We start from the raw sequence: 19,561 nt of genomic DNA, 5'->3' as shown, positions 1-19,561 counted from the left end.
AGCGAGTGGCAGGGAAGGACTGCTGGGAGTCACCGCACACGCTCCTTATCTTCTTCCCGCGCCTCTCCCGCCAAGGCTTGCCCGCCACCTTGCTAAACCCAGTCTCCCTGCTAAGCTCCTCGCCACGCCCCACATCCCGCAGGCCAGCAGCTACTCGACCCCACGCCGTCCTCCAGGCAGCGCGGCTGGCCTCGCCTTGCCCCGCCCCGTCCCTCCTCGCTACGCCCACAAGGCTCCGCCCCGGGCCGCCCAGCACAGACAAGACGTTCCCGCCCTCGCCCAGCGCCCAGGTAGCTGCGAGGAAACTTTTGCAGCGGCTGGGCAGCGCTGGTCTCTTGCTCTGCAGGGCTACTGCCAGACTTGCTGAGTCTCGGGACCGCTCCGGCTCTTATTGCCACTCTCTCGCGCTCTCCTCGCTCCCCGAAGAAGCAGGATGGCCGAGACCGTGCGCACCGCATGCTTGCTGGTGGCGATGCTGCTTGGCTTGGGCTGCCTGGGACAGGCGCAGCCCCCGCCGCCTCCAGATGCCACCTGTCACCAGGTCCGTTCTTTCTTCCAGAGACTGCAGCCCGGACTCAAATGGGTTCCAGAAACCCCTGTGCCAGGTGAGTACGGGTCCCCCCGAGCAGTCCCCGCGCACAGTGGAAAGCCAAGGCGCGCGTGGTGGCTCTTCCCAGAGCGCGCTAGCCTGGCGGGGCCGCGGCGGCCGTGCTCTCTCTGTTGTAGGGTACCTGGGACTGGTCGCTGTGCCTGGGGCCTGGACCATCTACCGAGGGAGGGAAGCAGAGTATGGGTGGACTCTGGCCACATGCCCCAGGCTCACGCTGCTGTCAGGAAACGTGCAAGCCAGAGCCAGGAACAGCCGAGATCGCCTTTCTAGCGCCCATTTTTGGGGAGGGCGGGAAGGTGGGAGCGGGTTCCCCTCTGCTCCCAGCAAACCAGCTTCACAACGGGAAGACGGTGACTCGGGAATTTATCCCCCTTACTCGCACGTTCTGCCTTAGCTGGACCCGAAGTTCGGGCCATACTTTCTCCACAGTGTCCCCCCCCCCCATGCTTTCTGTTCCCTAGGCTGGGTTCCCGAGGCTGGCTGGGCCCAAGTGCAGGCAAAGTTGAGCACAAATCTTTGAATCCTCAGAGGCTAGTGAAGACACAGTGAAGGAAACTTTTGAGTAGGAGGGTCCTCCAAAATGTGGAAGGCTGCGCTTTTCCGTTCAAAACCGCTTCCCTTATCTAGGTTGGCAAATCTCTTTAAAAATCGGCGGTGCGGGCCTGCGGAGCACGAGTCCAAAGAGGATTTAACTCCTCCCCCTCCCAAATTCATCTGCCTTGACAGGCTGGACCCCGAAGAGGAGAAGATTTTAGGCAGAGGAAAGTTTCAGAGCTCCAGCCTTTTGTTCTGCACAATCAGATCGTTTTGTAGGGGCATATTTTAACCTTCGCCGAGGGCTGCCGCTGTCAACAGATGAATATTAATGGCCTCGTGTGATTGACTGTCCAGCAGTTGGGCTCTTAACGCCTGCCTTAGAATCCAATCAGTACAAGTTGCTATACTAACAATTCGAGCAGGAAGAATGGGTTTCGAAAAGATTAATTTTTCAGAGGTGCGCACACTAAGACGCTTGTGGCCTCCAGGGTCTCTTTCCGAAGACTCGTGCATCCAGCTAGGCGCACATGCCACGCTTGGGAGACATTGGGAGCAAGCCTCGCCACAACTTGGCTGGTGGCTCTCAACAAGTCAGGGAGGCGGGCCAGATCGTTGGACCAAGTTGTGAATGCATATGTGCGCCTTGTGGGCGCTGCCAGGGAGCGTTCACTGGCAGGAGGTTACCTAGGCAGCCAGCGCGCCCTCAGTCTTTTCTTTAGGTTGATGAAAAGAGGCTAGCGAGCCTGCTGTTTAGTTGCAAAGGTAATTGGTCACCCTTTTTTGGTGACTGAAATGCACTTGCGCATATGTTTAATATTGCCTTGCAGGATATCGCTCTAAGGGAGGGTAGAACTACCTCTTCCACTGTTAAGTCTTAATAACGTACCACGTGGGCGTGTGCACGAGCTGGAAGGGGCAACCTATGAATCAGTTCCACAGAGCTGAAACAACAGGCGAATCTCTCTCCCCTGGAAGTGCCATGGTAATTAGATTTCCAAGGCTAGAGAACAGGCTTTTGTTGATAATATAAAAATTGGTCCTTACAGGCTGAGCCCCCACAAGATGAATTGGTTCAGGGTTGGGATTTGGCAGTATTTGGCTGATGCGAAGTGAAGGAAAATGGTGCTTAAAGAAGGGGGAAACAGAAAAGTTCATCTAGATACTCATTAGCAATTCACTTGCGCGCGCGTGCTGCGGGTGCGCGCGCGCGCGGTCTCTCTCTCTCTCACACACACTACACACACACACACAGGGGGGTGCAGAGGAAGAGAGAGAGAGGCAGAGAAAGAGAAAGGCAGAGAAAGAGAGAGAGGCAGAGAAAGAGAGAGGCGGAGAGAGAGAGGCAGAGAAAGAGAGAGAGGCAGAGAAAGAGAGAGGGGGGGCAGAGAGAGAGAGGCCGAGAGAGAGAGAGAGAGAGAGAGAGAGAGAGAGAGAGAGAGAGAGAGAGAGAGAGAGAGAGAGAGAGAGAGAGAGAGAGAGAGAGAGAGACAGAGAGACAGAGAGAGAGAGAGAGACAGAGAGAGAGAGGCTCGCTAGCTTGCTTTTTTCCTTCCCCCAGCTCTCTGGCTGCCTGCCTCTTTGCTACATCTGTATAAAAGTATCGGGAAGGCCCACACACTGTGTCTATGAGAGTTGGCTAGGGCTTGTTTCCTGCCTTGCGCGCTTCCAGCCTAAGGATGATCACACTTACAGAGATTTATTTATAATAGAGATTTTTTTCCCCCTGTATTATTTCTCAAACTCTAGGAGAAAACACTTTTTAATTTTTTTTCATATAAATCCAGCACAATTCATTAAAAAAAATTAAGTGGTGCCCAGCACCTTTACACGGCAGACACGGAAAACAAGTCCCAAATTCAAATAAGGTGATACACCCAGCCACCGTGCACTGTGGTGTGGCACTATAGCTGTCAGATTCTCAGGCCTGGAACAAAACCATGTGTCCTGAATTTTAGTAGGGTAACTACGGACGATGTAGATACAGAAAATATGGTTAAAAAAATACTCATACTCATGTGTAGAAAGAGCTCATCAGTAGTTGAGAGAGAAGATAAGGGCAGACTGAACACAATGGCAAGGGCATAATTTCAAAGCGAATAAATGTGTAATTTGCTGCTGTCTCTCACTGGTTAGAAATTGAAAGAGAGCTGCAAATTATTTGATGAAGCATCGAGATGAGCGCCTGACGCCCCCCCCGCCGCTCCCCCCCCCCCGCCCGCATCTCCAGCTACCCTTCAAGCCATGGTCACTTTGTCTGCTTTACTGTGTTAACTGCATTAATGCTTTCTTTGTCCCAGATAAAATGAGATTCGGTCCCCACTCAGGAAAAATCCTCAAGAATGTCCTGTTTCACGTAAGGGGCACATTTGGGGTTGATTGCTAACTTTGGCCATTAGCAGAATTGGGTGCACTTCTTATGTTAATACGGATGAGACTTAATGGCATTTGAAATCAGCCAGCCTAAAAAACTAAGTCACTGGGGCTAAAGGACTACCTCGGACTTCTCCAAAGCTGATCTAAACCCTTCCAATCGCATGTTTCATTTCTTTTAGAGCGTTCAAAGGCACTGGATAGTTGTTCTAAATAGCATGTTCTCCAAATCCAGGAATCTCTTCCGACCCCGCTTTTTTTTTTTTTTTTTTTTTTTTTTTAAGGATTTGTAACTCAGAAAGCACTACAGATGGAAACCAGGCACACAGAGTTAGCATTTGGCAGGGAAATCCATATAACTGACTTTCAGTGCAGCTCTTTTGCCCTTATTTAATTTAGAAAAATTCAGAAAAAAAGCCAATGAGCTCATAAGTCTAGATGTTTATTTTGTTTTGCTTAACCTACCCACAGGCGCAATCAAGAATGGATACAATTTTAGGCAAGGGAAGTGAGCTAGTAATCAGACAATGATGTTTCCAATTGTCTCAAGGGAATGTTACAGAAGTCTGAAAAAAAATTCCTCTAAACAAAAATCAAGTGTAATTCACTTTATGAATGCCATACACCACTTTTGTGGGGGATGGGATTTGCAGGGGTTGGATGGGAATGAGAAAATCAAACAAACTATAGTAGTGTTGCAACTCCACTAAGGTGGAGAGATTTTGTCTTGTGGAGAGCCTTGGAAAGTGCTGGAAGTGACCCAGAAGGCAGAAAGCACCTATGGGTAAAAGGCAGCCTCCAAGAACCAAGATCTACTTGGATTTTCTTGAAATTGATGAAACAGAAAAAAAATACAAAAGAAAATCCTTGAAACAAAGAGTTTGTTTTTAAATGTGTTTACGCGCACTTGCATGTGTGTGTGTGTGTGTGTGTGTGTGTGTGTGTGTGCGCTCGAGTCTGTGTGCTATGAGAACTAGCAACCATATCTGGGTTACCAATTATTTTGAAACAACTAACAGTTCAAATGTTGGGGAGAGAACGAGAACCGAGGTATGGGAGTTTTTTTTTTCTCGTCTCTGAGATTGCACTATACATTTGGATGAGCAGGTGATTTGACAAAACTTTGCAAAAGTTTTACTGCCATGTGCTAACTTTGAGGAGTTTAGAGAATTCTTTCAGATGTGCTTTGAATATATTTAGTGCATAAATCCTGACTGAGAAGTATTTAGAAGGGGCCATCATTCTGATGGAGATGGAGGATGATTGGTGGGGCTCCTTGGCAGGCTCTGGTTTAGGTGATGGGGGTGCAGAGAGGAGTAAGATGCAGTCCCCTTTGTCAAGGAGCTTGCAGTAGAGTGGGGGAGCACACAAGTAAACAAGCTTCCCAGGAAACTTGTAGGATTAAATAGGGTGAAAGAGGCTAGAAAATACCTCCAGGAAATTGGCTGAAATGGTCACAATAGGCAGCCAGGGTAAGGGAAAAGAACGGAAGAGATGAAGTGGGAGATAGGGAGAAGTCTCTTAATAGAGCCTCCATCTTAAAAAGACACAGAAGAAGGTTTTGGTGACACAGATGGTGTCAGTTTTGCAACGTATTTTTTTCTTACAGGCTGGTAGATTGCATCCAATATTTTGATGCAATATTTTTGAGCATTCTGTTGCTTCCATCTTTAGAGTTGCAATGTTTGCTGTTCACTGTAGCCCAGGAAAAGACTGTTTAGTTACCAACCTGGGAGAAGAGTCCTGGATTTGTCTCCTATGAGACAAGACAGAAAATATGTTTTCTCTTTAAATGGCAGCTATCAACGGCCATGCCAACTTTAGTGTTTGATGCATATACAAAAGCATGGGTCTTAAGGAGGATCTTATTACTCATTTCTAAGAAAATTGAAGATAATCACTTACTACTTGTGCACACGATACATCATTTGGAAAGAATTTCACTGGGGATCATATTGCTCAACTGAAAAGTTTTGGCGTGCTGAATTTGTACATTTTTGTGAATGCTTCCTTTTACTCTGATCTCTAGCTTTTTCTCTGCATATGGTTATTTGTATGTTTTAGATTATGAGCTTCTTAAAGGGAACACTCTTTGAGCAGTATAGAGCACAATGCTAATAGTGCCATGCAGCATTTGGTTGATAATTAACAAAAAAGAATTTCTAGATCATTAAGTATTTTATATAAACTTTCAAATACTTGCTCAGGCTTATTTTAAAAGCTTGATTCTATGGTCCACTCTTAGGGTGTGTGGATAAACTTTGTAGTCATTATGTATTTTGGATGTAGATAGATCCAGGCTTATTTCAGTTATCTGCTGACTCTTAACTGGTTGAGCTTATTAATATTGAACACCCAAAGAACAAATTGAAGTCAGCAGCATTGTTATGCCTGGCTTAGTATAGTTAAAGATCAACAATTATTATAGCCTATAAATCATAGGACCTCTCCTAAATTTAATGTCAGCTACACTTTTTTTTTTATTTTGCTAATGTTGATGCTGCCATATTTGGAAGCTGAGCTAGGAGACATGCACAGATCTGTTGAAGTACCTCATGGATTTCTGTAACCTGGGATCAAAATTCTTTTACAGGCTCAACTCAAAAGACTGTTCTAAGAGTCAACATCTGTTGAACCCTAGGCGACCTTGTAAAAGGGTTTGATGTATTTGCTAATCTAGGGTCTAACTGGAAGTATAGGCAGAAAAATCCTTTAGTTATTTGCCCATATTTAGCAGCATGTATAGCTTGAAACAAGCAAGCCATTAAGAAATGAACATCAGAGCTGGAGAGATGGCTCAGTAGTTAAGAGCACTGGCTGCTCTTCCAGAGGTCCTGAGTTCAATTTCCAGCAGCCACATGGTGGCTCACGACCATCTAGGATCTGATGCCCTCTTCTGGTGTGTGTAAGCACTCATGCATTAAATAATTAATAAATGAATGAATGAATAACTAAATAACTAACTAAATAAATCTTTAAAAAAGATAAATGAATGTCAGAAAATCGAATCCAAGCCGTGGTTTCTCAGCCTGGCTCTAGACAGCATTAAGTAACTGGGAATTTACCCTGAACCTATAATAGCAGAGAGAACTCAGTTCTGAAGGCATTGCAACAATAGCCATATGAGCAGAGCAATTGCATTTTGAAATTCTGTGTCAGTGGCAAGGCATCCACTGGAACACCTTGGGCCCATGCAAAGACCTTTTTGAATATACAACTAAAGAAGCTTTACTACTCTACTTCAAATTCGGGCAATTAAATATTATATATGCGAATGCTAATTTTCAGAAATTTTTGTAATTTAAACACCCACCATCACCAACAAATATAAACCCAAAGTGATTATGAAGAAAGACATGTTTCACTTTGGCTTCTCTTTTCGTGGAGATGGACAAAGCCTCATTGGAGAATTTTTATTTTTCCACATGACGGAGTCAATGCATTGCTAGTATTCTGAACAGTTAATTACTTCTCGGAGCTGAAATTGTATTTATAATGCCAGATTAGGGAATCTACTCAGCTCTTTGAAGTGTACTTAATAGGCTTATATTGATAAATAATTGATAGAAAAGGAGATAAAATATAGGTGAAAATGGCGATAAGAGGGAACAGGCAATCCAAAGCCATTATAAAAGAAACTTCTACCCATTGCATGCACCCATGCACTGCAGAATGAAGCTTGTTCATTTCTCAACAAAGGTGCTTGCATCATTATATTTTAAAGTTTCCATGATGAAGCACGTGTCTGTTCTAAACTGAGAAGGTGACACAGTTTTAGGGCAAAACTTCCATTGATCCTTTGGAGTCATCCTTTTGAAAATAATTTGAAATCCTGGTTACAGTAACCATGAGGTACGGTTTCACAGGTATTCCTATCACAAGCCCCGCATCTCCTCCTTTAGGTTAGGGCTTAATTGATATTCATTTTTATGTCTGCACTTAGTTTGAACAATAGGTACTAGTATGTATTTACTGACCAAATGAATGCACTAGAAACATACAATTTCAATAAAGTTAGTATTCAAGTATTGATTTAATTTTACTGGGTTTTTTTTTAAAAAGGAGTCACTTTTTCAGGTTAAAAAAAATCCATCTGTCACCTATAGGTAAGTAAAAAGAATATTGGTTTAATTCAGTTGCTTACGCCTTCATTCCTTGGAAGAAGTAGACTAGCCAAATCTTACAAGAGGGGTAAGTATTTTCTTCTCGTTTCCAAGGTAATTCTAATTTAAAGGTGAAGTTAAACAGTCTATACATTCATGTGTTTTCTTTACTATATAGATCTGTTGAATTTTGGTTTATGAAAATACTGCTGCACAGTGTTGGTTAAAGACACGCAGTAGTCTAGCTGCTTTTCAACATACCATTTTCTCATCACACTGTCCTTCCTAAAACAAACTCACTGGAACCAAGTTCCTCCTCAGTGTTTACTATTTCTTACTTAGGCCACTAAGATTGATGTTGTGTTTAAAAGGACGTGCTCTTAAATGTGTTTGCAGGACCAGATGTTTTATATGGCAGAATCAAATAATTTGCATAGTTCCTTTCTTAATTCTAGTTCTCTCCCCTCTCACCACTACTTACTTAGTATTGATGCTGTGTTTCACGACATCCATTGCTCCTTAAAAACCTGCCTTTGCATAATTGAAGCTGAGGGGAAGTGGTGAAGAGGAAGAGTTAGAAGGACAGACAAAGGGAGGAGATTTAAAGTTCACATTCTGGTGTATATCAGAATAATTAACAAGCTTGTAACAGACAGACAGGACTGGCAAACATCTCAACATGGAGTATTGCAAGTCCATGCATTCAGGGACAATACAGAGAAACAGTGCACCACAAGTGGTTTGTTGCCCCGAGTATTTTACCCGTACTTCTTACTTTGCATCCATGATTTTGAAGTATATATGAAATTAATGACTTCATCCAAACCTACTGTTCACTGAATGCAGGAGCCATATTTGAATCATGATCTCTAGACTGGTGAGTACAGTGACTTGGATAGAATTATTATTGTAATTTAGTGCATAGTTAACCCACATTCGAAGAGTGAAAGCTTGGGATGATATGTAAGTAGTGCATGGTTGTCTAAACTGGTTTGCAGCAGAGAATGAAGAAAGGATGATGGAGTTGAAGTACTGGCCCTGGGAATCCTGTTGGCCTAAGAAGATCGAAGAGGAGGTGACATGGAGATTTTCCTGTGGTATTCCTTAAATGGTGGTATTTGAATATATATATGCGTGCATAGTCATTCATCACACACATATCTATACATTATTATTTTGATAATCATAGTTAATTGCACCTATTGTTTCAGCTCAAATGTGTTGTTACTCTTAGCTGTGGGTAGGCTATCACAGTTGTAGCTTCTATTTGTGATTTGAGAGCTGTGCTTTAATATAACTTCTGTTCCCACAACATAGCTACTCATAGAGTATCTGCAGTTTCTGAGTTCCAGGGATGAGTCTGGTTCCAACATGCATGTATGTGCATGTGTTCCGAGTGCATTCTGCATACACATAGATAGATAGTGCAGCTACAACACAAGCAGGGTGTGTTCAGCCTGTTGCTTGTGGGTCACGCACACTTATAGCCTAGTTTAGCTATGAATGAGGCTCAACACAAATTGTAAAATTACTCAAAATGTTATGGGACTTTTTTTCATCACTTGATCCTTTGACTCTTGTGCATGAACTCTGTAAATGATGACATCTTGTCACAGCATCAAGAGGTTGGACATGTCTGATGGAGAGTGAGCTTGACTCTCAGTTCGAAGAACAGTGGGACACAGCGTTTCACAGATCTAGGAAAATGTGTTTTACTTACATTGGCCCCAAATTGTTGCAGTACTGGTTGCCACTGATAACACAAATCTACTGCTTAGTTATCAGGTTTCCTCCTTTCCTCAAGGGTGGAGATGGAATCCTTACCATGGAACTACAGTCAGCCCACACTATGAGCCAGGGCCATTCTGCAGAACTTCATGCACTGGTAGTATTGTATGCGAATGGGGCCCCAAAGGCACTTTCTAAAGTACATTTCTGAAACAATTAAAAAAATAATGCTGTTGTGTGAGGCATTTGAGAAGTAGAGACTTATGACAAAAGGAAAGGCTGGATAGATGACTCAGTGCTTGCCCTGCAAATATGAGGACCTGAGTTCAAATCCTCAGGTAGGACCCATGTAAAACCAGCATGGTAGTATGCACATTCAATTCCAGTGCTCCTATGGCAAGATAGGAGATTCCCTGGTAGCTGGAGGGCCAGCTAGCTTGGCATATGGAGCTATTGACAACAAAGGTACACTGTCTGAAACCAAGGTGGAAGAAAAGGTATGCTTGATGGCTTGAGTTAAATCCCTGGAACTCACAGTAAGATAGGAGAGAACCAAATGCACAAAGCATATCTTCCAGACATAGGCTGTGTCACATGCTCACACCCACATATCATGTACCCACACATAATAATGAAGTGGGAGAGGCTACAGATATATTTACCAGTGATCTCTAAACTCCTGGGCTCATATTCTCCTTGTACCTCAGCCTCTCTGAGGAGCTGGGACTAGAGATGCACCACCATGCCCAGTTTAAAAGAGTATATTTTAAAAGATGAAATAATGAGTTCAGTTTTGAACAGGCTGAGTTTGTGGAGCTCTTTTAGCATGGAGGTAAGAAAAGTGATCTGCTAGGTACTTCAGGTTGTTATTTGGATCACACAATAGAGAGCAATCAGGGCTGGGGATACATAATGTTAGGCTTTATCAGTATATAGATTGTAATGGAAGTCCTGGGAGCTCGTCAGTAAAGTGTGGAGTTCAGATGAAGCATAGTTGGGACTCATCAGCATATAGGCTCAAGTGGTTCCATGGATGTTAATGGCATTTTCCAGGCCTTTGCATGGAACATGTCTTAAAATATATTTTGCCAACATCTGGTGAATAAAAAAAAAAAAACTCAACAAATCTTTCAAGAACAGTCCAAGCTAGAAGGTACCAAACATCCAAATGTACATATACACAGATGGGGAGAGAGGGAGAGAGGAAGAGAGGGAAAGATATATTATCTTTCACAGCCATGCCTTGCCATTTGAAAATCTTGTTTCCATGTATCTCATGTATACACAATGCAAGTGCTTATGAGGCATTCATCCCAATATGGTGGCATTATGCTCCTCCCCCAGTGGGGACTCTCCTACTCTATAAGATGAAAGCTGTTACACTATTTTTGGGAGATACAGGAATGTAGCTTCTGAGACATGTGGTTCTAAGCAAAGTCTAGGGATACTTGTAAAACTAGGGTGATCTCTTTTCTTTCTTTTCTTTCTTTCTTTCTTTCTTTCTTTCTTTCTTTCTTTCAAAATAATTATTTTATATATGTGAGTACACTGTAGCTTCCTCAGACACACCAGAAGAGGGCATCAGATCTCATTACAGATGGTTGTGAGCCACCATGTGGTTGCTGGGATTTGAACTCAGGACCTCTGGAAGAGCAGTCAGTGCTCTTAAGTGTCTTTAGGTTTTTTGGTTCTCGGTGAGGAGAAAGTGAGGTGCTCTTAACCTCTCTATTGTTTTACAGGTTGTCTTCACCATGGTTTCTGCTTTTCATTTTTAAATATTGCTGTTTTATTAATTTGTCCAAGTGTATGTCTGCATGTGTTATGTATGCACTTGCCTTCAGATGCCACAAGAGGGCATAAAGACCATCTGAGCTGAAATTACAGGCACCATGAGTCACCTGATGGGGGTGCTGGGAATTGAACACTACTTCCTGGCAAAAACACGAAGTCCTCTTCGCATGTTCTCTCTTTATATATCACAATATATAAAGCCAACCTGAGAGGGAGCTGGTGCATTCCCATTTTATAGTTGGAAAACCTTTTTATTTTCCCACAGTTTGTGTAAATAGTGGTACCAGGACTAAAATCTAGATTTGTTTTACTCCATCTCTAATGCTCTTTCCACTGTATCCTTATCCTAATCCTTTGAGGCATTAATATAATCTACATAGAAAGTTTTGATCTGAGTTGTCATATTCCTTTGACTCTTGAGATATTGTACATTCTAGGCCCTCTATTTGATTCTGCCTTTGTTTGTCTAGTGTGTTCATTGTAACCTTTGTTAGACGTGGGTATTCAGTGCCATGTGTCCTCAGTGTCCTCTCTATTGTCTTTGTTTACTCATGTATGTACCCATTTCCATGACTTCACTATAATGTGTCAATGGTTTCCACACCTTCTTTCAATCTGAAGTCTCCCTTGCTGTCCAATTCAGATTCTCACGATTGCCCAATAATTATCTCCATCAGAAAGTCCTTAGTGTTTCACCTTAAACAGAGCCAAAAGTTACTTACCCCATCATTTTCATTTCCTATTTAAATTAACCTCTTCATTAGCTTTTACATTTCTAGTGATGGCTTTCCTTTTTGATGCAAAGCCTTGAAACCTTGACATCATCTTTTGGTTTTACATAACCATTTTAATTGGCCAAGTCCTGCAAATCTACATAATGTCTTTTACTCATATCCCTTTGCTATTCTATAACTGGATCAAAATCTGCATTTTCATTAAGGTCTCCCAGCAATTTGTATGTGAGTTACAAGTTTGAGAAAGGCTTCCAAGTGCAAGTTAGATGAGGGCAAGAACTGTGCAGTACTTGTTAGAAACATAAATTAACAGCTTCAACATAAATTACCATCCTTGACATTTTTCACATCTGTGCTTTGCCCATTCATTCACTGAAGTGGCCCTGGGGACCTATATATAACGTATGCATGGGGGAATGTGGAAAGACGAGAAGAGGAAGTAGAGAGGGATGGGAATGACAGATTGGAGGAGAGGGAATGAAGGAAGGAGAGGAGGGAGAAGGGAAAAATAATGGGATAATGAACTGTCCACAGAGAGAAGTGGAGAGAGCTGAGCATGCAGGAGCATCTCTGAGTAGCTAATCACTTTGTGACTAGTTTAGGAAACACCTCCTTTGTGGTAAAAGTTAGTCTAGGCCTTCCGCTAATTGAGTGCTGTAGCCAGGGGCAAATATCTCCACTCGTGGCTTTGCTTCTTCTCCAGGGGGATGGAATGGGTAAATGGCTTCTTGCTTTTTCTTTTGCTGACTTTCTGGGGGCTTTTCTCTTCTGGTCATACTCATAAGTCACTGTACAACTTGAAAGGTTTCAAAGAGCCACAGAAGAACTGTGCTCAGTGTTTCCAACCACCCCTTCTATTTTCAGAAACAGATTGCATGCTTTGTTTTCAAGCATCAAAGTTGATTTCTAAAAGAAAGATTTATTTTCCCTACTGTATTCTGAAGGTTGTCTATAAATGTTAACTTCTCAAATCTAAGTCATTTTCTGCCTTTGAAATTTCAGTACCGTGGGTCAATTTAATAAAGTTAGCCGAAGGTGTTTTTTTTTTTTTTTTTTTTTTTTTTTTTTTGAGGAAGGGTTTCAAAAGGCGCCAAATTGGTGCTCCTTTGTTCTTTGAGGAAGTAAGTTTGCCACATTCACAAAACCTGAAGGTGACAGACGCTGGAATCCAGTCATTTAGAGTCTTCCTTTAACATCATCCAGTTTTATTTTCAAATTTGGTCCTAATAGCACCGACTACCAACTGTCACTCAGGGGTAAAATTCCTGCAAACCTCACCAGCACTTTATAGATCAGTGCTAATGAGCAGCCCAATCTACTTAGCTAACACCCCATGGCTAAGGGGGACAAGGGGCTTTACACACTTCCAGATCACAAGGGCTCTCCTTCATCTTTCTCCTTTCCTCTGCTTCCCTTCCATCCTTCCATACTCTCTCAACTGCTTATAATTTAAAACAGAAAGTGTTTTATGGTTTGCTATATTTTTGTGTTTCTTGTTCTCCTAAAAAAAAAAAAAATAGATGAATCTAATGGTTTGTATTTTCCTCTGTGTTTTGGCTTTAAATTGTATTTCCTTTTCCTATAGCTCCCGAGTTTTCTCCTTCCTATCTCCCTCTTGTCCTCTGCCTCCTCCTCATCTGCCTGTGCCCAGTGATTCTGCCACATATTTGGGTTGGGCACCTGGTTACTTCCTTCTCTTGGGATAGCATGAAATTCTGTTCCTTATTTATTTTGGAAGTGAAGCACTCTAAAATGTCCTTCTTTCTAAGAATCATTGTAGTTTAAAATGCCTTCTGTATAGACAGAACAAGGTTACATGTATTTGATGAGTAGCTCATGAATGTCTAGTTGACATTATCTCTCACTTTATCATACTTCTCAGGGGCAGTGGTTTGCATCTTTGTTCCTAGGGCTCCCTCTCTTTCAGAGCTTGAGAGATGGCTCACTGGTTAAGAACACCACCCCCCTTAATGCCTTTTCTTTTTCTCTAAAGATAAGGGAGCCCCTTTGAAATCCTGCTAACATCTGTTAGAACTAACACCTTCCTTGTAGGTTAACCAAATTACAGTCTGCTTCTCCCTGATGACCTTATCACATTTCAGGGACCCTGTTTCACTTGTGGGACTTCATTGTTCCAGCCTCAACCCTGACTTCAGGTTTGAGATTGTGTTGCAACCAGAGTGCTCTGTGATACTGTTTCTTTGTCTTTATGCTTATGGGGATCTTTTGTGTGTCTTGTATCTATGATCTCTTCCAAGCTTGGCCAAGGTTATGAGGTGATGCACTATATGTATAAATATTTAATAATATAAGTTAGACAAAACGTGCTTGAAGATGTTTCAATTTTTCTCCTGTCCCCCTCCCAAAAGCTGCTTGCAGCTAGCTTGGTCTCTGTCTCTCTCTTTGTGTGTGTGTAGAGTTAAGAACAGTTGCTTTATCTCAGATGTTTAGATTTGAAGGACATTCTTTTGCACTATGCTTGATGGACACAGAGGAATGCAAGCTTTTGAGTCAAACAGGACTATCAAAATGGTAGCACCATGTCACAGATAACATTACTCTTGTCCTATTTTTTTCTAACTGGTTCCCTAAATTCCCCTAAGCCAGAAGGTTTGAGGTATGAGATTGTGTGTTTTTAAAGAAAATATTATGGATAAAGACTAATGTTCTCCAGTCAGGAAGAACAATTAGTACCATTCATTAATCAGGGACCATGTTTTGACTCTGGGTCCCTGGCTAGGAAATATAAACTGTGAAAGTCACACATATATATGAACCTCAGGCAAATTTATGACTTGTCAGCCTTTTAAGGTTAAATTCTTAACCCCAAATCAGGGCTGGCTTTATATGTGAACTCCAGCACATTCCTGTGAGCCACTGAGCACACCCCTCCCCAGCTCTTTGCTTAACAGCAGCTCTTGGCCTAATGAGCAAGACCGATTTCTGTCTCTTATCAGCTGCCTAAAGAGCAACAGCTAGGCTGATGTACAGAGTTTGGGTCAGAACTTGAGTTCTTAAACTGAAAAGCTACAAGGTCAGTTAAAAAAAACCCAGAAATGCGGTATCTCTCTAGTCATCAATACCTGCCAAGTAAAGCAGACACTTGAGTTCAAACAAATAGTAATAGTTGCCAAAACCATGAACAGTCTAATTAAGTTTCCTAATAGTTCCTTCCTTCTTTGTTTAGTTCGTCTATAAATAGCATTCCTATATTCTTTAATGAGCTTTCCGTGTGTGCCTGGAGGTTGTTATGGTCATGTGGGAGTTTTTGATTGTCAGATGGTGATGATGATGAAGGTAAGAATATTTATAATTTTGGCTCAGATTTTAGAAGAGGTTGCCAGATGAAGGCAAGTAGACACCTACTACTTACTGCCTTTGTTTCTTTCTGAACTGGATTTTTGAATGGCTGTGAAGTCAACTTGCCAAGAAATCAGAGAAGTCTTTGTGTCTCATATTGTACTGACTTTTGAAAAATGAGGAAAAGTGCCTGTTTCTAAGATCTGCTTGGAATTTAGGCTCAGACTCACACAGAGTAAATATTTTAGGTTATTCACTACACATCATAGTGAACGCCCCCTGACTTTCATCTTCTGTTTGCATTTTTTCAGAGACAATAATGAAAACATTTTTTTTTAGATTCTGTTGTGTTATTGAAAATCCTATTTACACAAACAGGCATTGTTGTGGCTTAGAGAAGAATGTGGGGTCCCAGTCTTTAGCTCCTTGTATATCTTTGCTAAGGCTTGTCTAAATAGAAGTAATGACGTTTTACTCTAAGCAGCTTTTCTCATTTAGGTAAGCAGGGTGGTTTGAAATCTCAGTTTACTAGATAATTGAGTCTCTTCTTCTTAATTATTTCAGGCATGCAGGTTGCTCTCTTTATAGTAAAGACCCTAAAAATCTAGTAATCTCCTCAGGCATCCATTTGGTAATAAAATCTAGTGCATTTTCAGGGGTTAATTTTCATTACAATTGTATGTTGTCTCCCTATCCCCCATGCTGGAGGAGATTCTGATATCTTTAGGGTCCAGTTCCTTCACACTGCAAAAGCACACTTTACAAAAACATCTAAGAATCCTGCTGAAAATACTAGGTCTAGAGGAAATTGAAATGGATTCAGATTCATGCTCATTACACGACTTTCGTTTAGAGTTTTTAATAGCCTTGTCATGTTTCTTGGAAAAGCGTATGTCTGACTTTGCCAGATTCGGGTTTCTCCTTTGAATGAGAGAACAAAAGATTGATAATTAAAGTGTAGCCTAGGTATCCTTCACACACACACACACACACACACACACACACACACACACACACACACAAGCAAACATACACACAAACACATATGCAAACACACACAAGTAAATAAATGAAATAAAATAAAGAACCAATGCTCTCAAACGACCCACCCACCCAAAATACCTCAGAAGTCATCTGGTACATAGCTAGGTGAAGGAAAACTTAACAAAAAAGAAAAGAAAGAAAGAAAGAAAGAAAGAAAGAAAGAAAGAAAGAAAGAAAGACCCAGGTCTCTTTCACATCTGCTAGTCATTCCAGCTGGTGTGACTTCAATTCAGCAAGTTTTTATTGGGCACCTGTGGTGGGGGTGGTGCTAATAATCGTTAACATTTATTGAGCCAGGCACTGTGCTAAACCTTTTATGGGCAACATCTCACTTAATCCTCACAACAGCACTACCAGGTGGTACATCTTTTCCCTCCATTTCACAGATGAGGAAACCAAGGCTTAGAGAGGTTTAGTTACTTGCCTTTGATCAAGTAAGCACACAATGAATTAAACCCAGTTCTTTTTCACCCCAGAATCCCATTCTTTCCTTTATTGTCATGATAGGTTGAACATTTTTAGGAAACTAGTTTTGAAAATTGAGTATGTATGAGATGCTAAGGATTCAATGTCAAATACTCTATTATCCCTGCTTTTGACAGGGAAAGGAGATGCATAGAAAGATGAAGCTCTTTATACTTGTTGAAGGGAAGGAGGCATACCTAGAAAGAACAGTGGCTTGAACTGGTTGGAATGTTGCCTTCTGAATACACTCTTTTAGCCTGTGGCCATAAGCATATTTTTCCTGCTTAGTGAAAGTCGTTCTTCCAATAGAACTCCCTAGGTTCTTGTGCCAACCTCTTTCCTTCTGTGCCTCAGCCCACTGTAGCATTAGCTATCTTGAAACCGCCACTCCTTAGATAGGCATGGTCGGAGAAGGGGAATAACTGACCCCATCTTTCCCATGGCACTATTTCTCCTTTATTTTCAATTTCATTGCAAGAAAGGCTAAAATTAAATGAGGCACACATTCCTCAACCAGGTCACTGTGTCTCAGGAGCTGGAGGCAAATCCTAAGAGTAGCAAACTGCAGGGAAACTGCATTGTCCAGACAAGTGCATTCAACTAGATCTGGACTCCCAAGAGCTCTGTTTCTGACTCACCCACAGTTTGAGAAGAGATTCAACTTCCCACTGGGATATGTTTTGAGGTTTTCAGTAAAATTGTGGCAAAGAAAGGGAAAAGCCCCAAGTTCCCTGTATGGATAATTTATTTTGTCTCATAGTTTCTGAAGAAAGCAACAAAGAAAAAAAAAAAAAAAGAAAAGACTCTTACAATTTCCTCTGTTTTAGAAAACATTTGGTTCAGGCAAAAATGAATTCAGTTCTTTCTTTCTTTCTTTCTTTCTCTCTCTCTCTCTCTCTCTCTCTCTCTCTCTCTCTCTCTCTCTCTCCCTCCCTCTCTCTCTCTCTCTCTCTCTGTGTGTGTGTGTGTGTGTGTGTGCGCGCGTGTGTCTGCGTGTGTGTGTGTCTGCATCTGTGCATCTGTGTATCTGTGTGCCTGAAACTATACTCTTTGGCTTCAAACCTCTGCCTACCAAAACCCATGTGTTCAGTCTTCTTGCAGTTGGTCTGCAATGCTTTCTTTGTCAACTCCCATCTCAAGCACTTTCTCCTCTACTAAATCTCTTCCACAGAAAGAGGAAGTCACGAGGTCTGGACTTTAGTAAAATACCCAAGGGCGAGCAGTTAGTTAGAATTTTGATTCCTATTACATGAGTGAGTGTGGGGAAATAGATACTATGTCCATTGCAGCTCTTTAGGTTCTCAAGTTCTAACATAACACTATGGTGGAGACTGATAACGTTAATGGAGCATTTATCCAGCTATTCCTCAAGACGGCATAAACTCCGAAGCACCGGAGCACATGCAGTCATCCAGATAAGCTGAAAGATGAGAAACATGGAATGATTGATAGCAGTGCTTCTCGCATAGGGTTAGAGAGAGCATTTGGTTTTCTTTTGGTTGCTGTCTGCTTAGATGCAGTGTGCGTGCTGCACTAACAAGGCAACCGACCCCCCCCCCCCACTTCCCACAATCTGTATCCTAGGGAAAGAGGAACGATATAATAGAGGCCGCAGATTATTTACAGTGGCTGAGAATGTAATTACAAGGTGCAATGGCTTGAAACTGAAATGTAGGTTAGCCATTAGAGCTGGGGAAAGCATCTTCACGGTAAGGACAATTGGGCATCGGAAGGATTTTGCCAGTGAGCTGGTTAAATAGCATCTCCAGAAATGCTAAGGAGTTAGGGCAGGGGAATGTGAAGAAAAATCCAAACTCAGTGTTGGGCTCTGGTCCAGACTCATGGGCAGCTTTCATTACTGCCCAGCTTCCTTTCTGATTGTTTAATTGCTAATCTCTTGAAAGAGATTTTTTTTTCATGTATCCAAAACAAGTCTAATTTGTTAAGCACTAGATAACAAATGCCTTTGAGCACGGAGAAGAAGGCAATTGGATTGGTCCCAACAGCCTCTTATTGGACTTTCTGGAATATGGGCCAACAACTGAGGCAGGGTTGTTGTGTTTATTATTTCACTTCTGCAGGGCCTCTTAATCCTTACAATATGTAAATATTACAGTTAAAGGACAATTTGTGTTATATTGTATTATTTATCTTAGGGGTGACCTTAAAGTAGAATTTGGTCTTGGTCCATGTTCCTTGATTTTTACTTTTTTGGTTGTTGTTTGACACACCCTCTTCCCTGTCCATTATGTACATCATCTCCCTCCCTCCTTTTCTTTGCTGAAGGAAGTTTCTTAAATAAATCCTTTGTCTTCAAGCAGGAAGGTCATCTTTAGGAATGTTGCAAGTGTGGACAGGACTATATGAAGTAAATGACAGAACATCCTCAGGATGAAACATCTAGACAGCATTAGGCTGATGCTTTTAGGTGAGGTAGAAGGGGAGATGGCATATGTTTCTTAAGGGCTGCCACCACACATTGCCTCCAGTTTGATGGTCACAAACAACGAGCTCTGTTCCCCCATCCCTGACAGCTCTGGAGATCAGAAATTGCCTTTCTAAAGACTCTGGGGAAGAATATTTTTCCTTGTTTCTGAGCTTCCAGTGGCTCCTGTTCTGTGGCTGTATCCCTCCCATCTCTGCCTCCATCTTCACATGTCCTTCTCCTGCTATGTGCCTTTACATAGATGCCCGTCATTGGCTTTAGGCTCCACCAGGATCATCTAGTCTCCATATTCTCATTTATATCTTCGAAGTCCCCCCCCCTTTCCAAATAAGGCCACAATGATAAGTTTCAGGAGCGGGACATAGACATATCTTTTTAGGAGATAGCACTCAACAATCTTTGGATGTGAGCTTTCTGGGCCCTCTTGAATCAC

The 19,561-nt window shown here is 42.1% G+C and overlaps 1 protein-coding gene across 1 annotated transcript in view; it reads left to right on the top strand.

The window, feature by feature from the left end:
- Positions 1–315: 315 nt before the first annotated feature.
- Positions 316–19,561, top strand: part of GPC3 (glypican 3) — a 313,583-nt gene continuing 294,337 nt past the window's right edge. The window contains exon 1 of the mRNA XM_080910639.1: positions 316–605. Within this exon, the coding sequence (XP_080766765.1) occupies positions 434–605 (172 nt within the window). The 5' untranslated portion in view covers positions 316–433. The remainder of the gene's footprint in view (positions 606–19,561) is intronic.

Source organism: Micromys minutus (genome assembly GCF_963924665.1).
Source record: "Micromys minutus genome assembly, chromosome: X".
NCBI lineage: Eukaryota > Metazoa > Chordata > Mammalia > Rodentia > Muridae > Micromys > Micromys minutus.
Note: the sequence above shows the minus strand (reverse complement) of the source record. Positions and strands in the feature narration are given on the sequence as shown.